Here is a 6,940-nt window from a genome sequence, read left to right as displayed (position 1 = left end):
TGGTCGGCAAACTGCGGCTCGCGAGCCACATGCGGCTCTTTGGCCCCTTGAGTGTGGCTCTTCCACAAAATACCACGGCCTGGGCGAGTCTATTTTGAAGAAGTGGCGTTAGGAGAAGTTTAAGTTTAAAAAATTTGGCTCTCAAAAGAAATTTCAATCGTTGTACTGTTGATAGTTGGCTCTGTTGACTCATGAGTTTGCCGACCACTGACCTAGACCAAGGTAACCTGGTGGGAAGGGTCCCCATGGATCCTTGGAGTGGCAGGAGGGAGCTTTCTTTGCACAGCAGGAGGCAGCTGATGCTGTGACTGTTGTTCCTGTCCCAGACACCCCAACATGATGGGGCCATTAGGGGAATGGCTTGTAGCATGTGACTCAAGGTACTACTGGGGAGACAGGCACCCTTGCCTCCTGCACCCCATATTGTTGAGCCCATAGTAGCCTCAGCAACCATTGGTTTCCACTCTTTCCTGGCATAGAACTGGTGGCCTTTAGCAGGAACACCATGAAGGTCTGGCCACTGCTCCTGCGCTTCTATATAAAATGACATTTCCTGGGGTGGATATGTAAGCATGTCTGGGGTTCTTGGACCCTATGTGAGATAGAAACTCTAAGACTGTTAGAATGGGCTGTTGACACTTAGGGGGATGGGAGCTTAAATACTAAATAAATGCCATTTTTTGTACCTCAAGATGGTAAAATGGGATGCACCACTTACAAATACTTACCCTTGAATTGTTTAATCGACCCTCTCTTCTGCATGTGACACCCGTGACCATATGCTTGGCTTCTATGTGCTTTTCATGCTGCTCTGGGTGCTCCCTTGCAGCTGAATCTGTATTCCCAATATTCCTTCCCAGCACCCTTTAATGCTTAATGCTTCAATGTTCTCCTTCCCCACCCCAGACAATCTTACTCTTATGTCTCTAGACCCCCTCCCCAAGCTTCAGATCTCTGTAATCAATTGCTTGCTGGCATTTCAAAATCAACATGTTATATGTAATCCCCAAATTCATGATCTTGGCCAAACTGGCTTGTCCTCTCTATTCTCCATGTCAACTCAGGTCATTGACATTCACTCATTTGTGTACGTCAGAAAATTTGGAGGCACCTCTGACTCTTCCCTCCAAATGCCCCTTTTACTTCTTAAGCTTTACTGAGGTTATTTGCATCTCTGCTTCCATCAGCGGTGTGCTGGTAAGTGGTTAGCCACCTGTTTTGTGGGGATGGAGGGTGGGGGTGAAGCCTTTATTTGTAGCATTTATTAGTTTCTGTAGAGTAAATATTACTACCATAGCTGATTTCAAGATATCAAAGGTTGAATATTCTCTCTCTCCAATTCCTAAAAAGTAATTGGCTTTTGTGAGATGGTAAAAGCCATCTCGAGTCCATACTGGCCCAGCCCTCATTGGTGCTTGCTCAGCCTGTGGCTCTTGCTCCAACTTTCTCTCCCCTCACCCATCCTGTAGCTAGCTGCCAAAGATGTCTCAGCATGCCACACCCATGCTGAAATGACCTGATGGCTCCCTGGGTGACCCAGCCCATGCCTCTTATCAGCTTACTGACCTCTTGGTGAAACATTCCTGTCTATCTCTCCAGTGTCATTTCTGGCTACCCTGCAGGGTTGTCCCTGCGCACATTGTATGTGTATGTTCCCTCCCTGCCCTTGAGCAGGCTTTGCTCACTGCACTTACAACCTTGTACTTCTGGGGTTTTGTTTGTTTGTTTGCTTTGGTCTTTTTTTTTCTTCTTAATAGTCTGTATGCTTCTTGAGAGAGAGAGAGATCATGTTTTGGGGGCCCTCTGCAGCTTTCCTAGGACAGTGGCTCTCTCACTGAAATCAGTCAATAAATGCTTCTTAATTACCAAGGTGTGTATGTGTGTCTATTGGGAATGTGTGGGGGCTAACAGTTGTCCATTTATCTATTGCTTTGTAACCACCCCCCCCCCCGAACACACACACTCACACACACACACACACACACACACACACACACACACACACACACACACCTTTTGGCTTAAAACTGTTAAAAAACAGAGACCAACCTTGAAAATTCCACGAGCAGACAAAAGTAGTTTAGTTATACAAGCTAAGCATAATTTAGCTGATTTTGCAAGTCTAACATGACCAGGGTCATTTCTTATGTAAACCTCTGGAAATCAGAAGCAAAACTTGAACTGTTTCCCAAGGTTGATATGAGGTAACTGCTGACCAACTCCCTATCAGTTGAGAAAATTCTAATAACCAATCCTTGTAAAGAATTAACAGTGACTGCTGCCTCACTAGACAGACTGCTTTATATCAGTACATCCCTGAGCCTCGTTCTACATTTGGGTTGGAGTGCTCCTGGTTTGCAAACTGTCTTTTGGTGTACATTCACCAAACTTTAAATTTTACTAATTTTGGTCTGCATTCACCAAACTTTTAATAATTTTACTAATAAACTTTTACTAATTTCTACTTTGGTGATTTGTTGCTTTTATTTCTGAACTTTTGATAAGATTTTTGGCAGATTTTAGGTCAAGAAAAAAAATGCATGAGTTTTTTTAGTTTTTGTTTTTTTTTGTGTGTTTTTTTTTAAACTACACTATTTTCTTTTCTAGTTTCTTTAGGTCCAGATCTCTGACATTTGAATGGATTCCTCTTTTACTTTCCTTCCATTTGTCACAAGATAACATCTTCAGTAATTTGCAACAGTTGAGTAATTTTTTGGCATACTGTTTCAAGCAATAGACTTTTTTATAGCTTCCAAAATTATTTGTTTTATTATAATCATTATTCTTTTCTTTCTTTTTAAAATTTAATTTCTTGGGGGTGACATTGGTTAATAAAACCATACAGGTTTTTTATTTTTGGTTCCACATAAATTTTTGGAATATTTATTCTAGTTCTATGAGATATGCTGTTGGTATTTTAATAGAAATTACATTGAATCTATAGATAGCTTGGGTTAGTATGGACATCTTAATGATGTTAATTTTTTTAAAATATATTTTATTGATTTTTTACAGAGAGGAAGAGAGAGGGATAGAGAGTTAGAAACATCCATGAGAGAGAAACATCGATCAGCTGCCTCTTGCACACCCCCTACTGGGGATGTGCCCACAACCAAGGTACATGCCCTTGACTGGAATCGAACCTGGGACCCTTGAGTCCTCAGGCCGATGCTCTATCCACTGAGCCAAACCAGTTTTGGCTGATGTTAATTTTTACTACCCATGAGCATGCTATATGCTTTCATTTATTTGTATCTTCCTCAATTTCTTTCTTCAATATCCTATAATTTTCCAAGTTCAGGTCTTTTACACTGAGTGGCCAGATTATTATGATCTCTGGATGCATAATAATCTGGCCACTCAGTGTATATCCTGTATAATAAAAGGCTAATATGCAAATTGTCCCCTCGACCAGGAGTTCAACCAGCAGGCGGCCGGCCAACCACCCATGTCCCCTCCCCCTGGCCAGGCTGGCCAGACCCCACCCATGCACGAATTCATGCACCGGACCTCTAATATACATACACACATATATATATACTGAGTGGCCAGATTATTATGCATTCAGAGATCATAATAATCTGGCCACTCAGTGTATATCCTTGGTTAAATTTATTCTTAGGTACCTTATTTTTTGTTGTTGTTGCAATTGTAAATGGGATTGTTTTCTTAGTTTCTTTTTCTGATAGTTTATTATTGGTAGAGTACTTTCTAACAGTCTCTGTGCAATCTTTACTTTCCATCCTTGGTTATCAGGTTCTCTCCAGCTAGTCTTCAGTTGATTTTTCAAGGTGGTTTTCTGTATTTTAGTTGTATTTCCAGTTCGGTCCTGGGAGAGTGTCAGTGTTGCTTTCACTTACTCCACTGCCATTTAAAAAAATATTTTTATTGATTTCAGAGAGGAAGGGAGAGGGAGATAGAGATAGAAGCATCAATGGGAGAGGGAGATAGAAATAGAAACATCAATGATGAGAGAGAATCATTGATCAGCTGCCTCCTACATGCCCCTTCCTGGTGATCGTGTGCCCTTGACTGAAATCGAACCCAGGACCCTCCAGTCCCCAGGCCAACGCTCTATCCACTGAGCCAAACCAGCTAGGGCTCCACTGCCATTTTTAATCTCCACTTCATTCTTTATACCTATGTTTCTCTCTCTATTTTTCTTATTTATTTTTATTTTTAAAAATTATATTTTTATTGATTTCACAGAGGAAGGGAGAGGGAGAAAGAGAGATAGAAGCATCAATAATGAAAAAGAATCATTTGTCAGCTGCCCCCTGCCCACCCTCTACTGGGAACCATGCCTGCAACCTGGACATGTTCCCTGACTGGGAATCGAACTATGACCTCCTGGTTCATAGATCAACGCTCAGCCATCGAGCCACACTGGCCAGGCTCTTTCTTATTTTCAAAGAAGTCCCTTTATAATTTCTTGCAATACTGGTTTGGTGGTAATAACTCCTTTAGCTTTCTTTTTGTTTTGCCTGGGAAACTCTTATTTCATCTTCAATTTTAAATGATAGCCTTGCTGAATAGAGGAGTCTTGGTTGTAGGCCCTTGCTTTTTCTCACTTTGAATATTTTATGCCAATCCTTTCTGGTCTGAAATGTTTCTGTTGAGAAATCAGCTGACAGATCTATGAGAGTTGAGAGCTCCCTTGTAGGTAACTGTCTTTCTCTTGCTGCTTTTAAGATTTTTGTTTTTGTTTTCAACCTTTGTAATTTTAATTGTGATGTGTCTTGGTGTGGGCTTCTTTGGGTTCATCTTGTTTGGGATTCTCTGTGCTTCTTGGATTTGTGTGTCTTTTTCCTTCACCAGGTTAGGAAAGTTTTCAGCCATTATTTTTTCAAACAGGTTCTTGATCTTTGCTCACTCTCTTTCTCTTCCTGGTACCCCTGTGATGCAGATGTTGTTACACTGGATGTTGTCCCAGAGGTCCCTTAGACTTTCCTGATTTTTTAAAATCATTTTTTCTTTTTGTTGCTCTGCTTTGGTGTTTTCTGTTATCTTGTCTTCTAATTCACTGATTTGGTCCTCTACTTCTTCTAACCTGCTGTTGATTCCTTCTAGTGTATTTTTCATTTTAGATATTGTATTCTTCATTTATGAATGTTTTTTACTACAGTTTCTATTTCCTTTTTTTGGTTAATCCTCACCTGAGGATATTTTAAAAATTAATTTCTAGAGAGAGAGTAGAATGGAAGGAGGAAGAAGAGAGAGAAAGAGAGAGAGAGAGAGAGAGAGAGAGAGAGAGAGAGAGAGAGACATTGACGTGAGAGGGACACATTGACTGGTTGCCTCCTGGACGTGCCCCCACTGGGGCTGAGGAACCTGTAACTGAGGTATATGCCCTTGTCTGGGAATTGAACCTGAGACCCTTTGGTCTGTGGACTAATGCTCTAACCACTGCACAAAACTGGACAGGGCTCTATGTCCATCACTTTATTTTTATTTTATTTACTTATTTGTTTTCGGTGTAAAATTTTTATATTTAGAATTAGGCAGCTGGACTCAGTTTAGATGATTCCAATTTTGTTGGCAACATCCAAAGCATCATGGTCAGGAGCCAGTTGAACATATGCCTTCTTCTTGCCATCAGGCCTGATCAGGGTGTTGACCTTGGCCACATCAATGTCATAGAGCTTCTTCACAGCCTGTTTGATCTGGTGCTTGTTGGCCTTGACATCCACAAGGAACACAAGTGTATTATCGTCTTCTATCTTCTTCATGGCTGACTTGGTGGTCAGGGGGAACTTGATGATGGCATAGTGGTCAAGCTTGTTTCTCCTGGGTGCGCTCTTCCGAGGATATTTAGGCTGCCTCCGGAGCCTTAGTGGCTTTGGCTGTCGAAAGGTGGGTGACGTGTGGATCTTCTTTTTTGTGTGGCGGTGGACGCCTTTCAACACTGTTTTCTTTGCCTTCAAAGCCTTTGCTTTGGCTTCGGCTTTGGGAGGGGCAGGGGCTTCCTTCTTAGCTTTCGGCACCATCTTCGTAAAAAGGGTTTACGAGCTCTATGTCCATTACTTTAAGTTCTCACTAAGATCATTTATTTTTCCCTGAAGGTTCTTGAGCATCCTTATAATAATTGCTTTAAACTCTGCATTTGGTATATGGGTTGCTTTCATTTTGTTTAATTCTTTTTCTGGGAATTTCTCTTGTTCTTTCATTTGGGGTATATTTTCTTTGTCTCCCTATTTTGTCTGCCTTTTTGTGTTTTTCTCTATGTATTAGGTATGAATGTATCTGCTATGTATCTGCTATGAATCCCAAACGTGTTATGATGGCTTTATGATACAGGTGTCTTGTGGGGCTCAGTGGTGCAATCTTTCATATCACCTGAGTTAGGTGCTCCAGGAATTTTTTTTGTGTGTGTGGGTTATGTGCTCCCTCCTATTGTAGTTGACACAGCTCAATGACTATCTGAGTGTCTGCATAAAGCTTCTCCAGAAAAAGAGCACACCAAAAGTCTGTTGGGTGCAGCCAATGGAATCCCTTTCTGTTTGGCAGGTTGGTGTCACCAGTAATTGGAGGTCTGGATTGCTGCACTCCCCAGGCTGGTGCTGTAAGAATAGGAGTGCACGGCCCTGAGAAGATGGTGCCTGATGGTGGTGTAGGATAGGAATTCAGGATAAGGACCTCAGTGGATGACCTTTCAGATCTCTCCTTGGGGCCAGGCCAGCCAGGTCTTCTATTTATGACTTCCATATGTCCTGGGAGTTTCCTTGCTTCTACTGAAGCTCCAGGTGAATGTCCAATAGCAAAGATCCCGTGTGTTGGCCCTTTAAGAGAGCACCTGAGTTGCTAGTAGACTCCCTCTTCCAGGTGGACAGAGTCCCTGCTGATTTTCACTGCCAGATGCTGTGCAGGCTCCTCTTCCTGGCCCTGTTGCTCTGGGTTGGGGATCCTGGTGTGAGGTTAAGACCACACTGCTCAGGGGGAT

At 42.0% G+C, this 6,940-nt stretch overlaps 1 protein-coding gene across 1 annotated transcript; it reads right to left on the bottom strand.

Annotated features, from left to right (window-relative positions):
- Positions 1-5,516: 5,516 nt before the first annotated feature.
- On the bottom strand, positions 5,517-5,996 carry LOC307098883 (large ribosomal subunit protein uL23-like; the record flags this gene model as incomplete). The annotated part of the gene is made up of 1 exon (XM_079770006.1): positions 5,517-5,996. The coding sequence occupies exon 1, from the start codon at positions 5,985-5,987 to the stop codon at positions 5,517-5,519; it is 471 nt and encodes a 156-aa protein (XP_079626132.1). The 5' UTR covers positions 5,988-5,996.
- Positions 5,997-6,940: the final 944 nt, after the last annotated feature.

This window comes from Cnephaeus nilssonii (genome assembly GCF_951640355.1).
Source record: "Cnephaeus nilssonii genome assembly, chromosome: 4".
Taxonomy (NCBI): domain Eukaryota; kingdom Metazoa; phylum Chordata; class Mammalia; order Chiroptera; family Vespertilionidae; genus Cnephaeus; species Cnephaeus nilssonii.
Note: the sequence above shows the minus strand (reverse complement) of the source record. Positions and strands in the feature narration are given on the sequence as shown.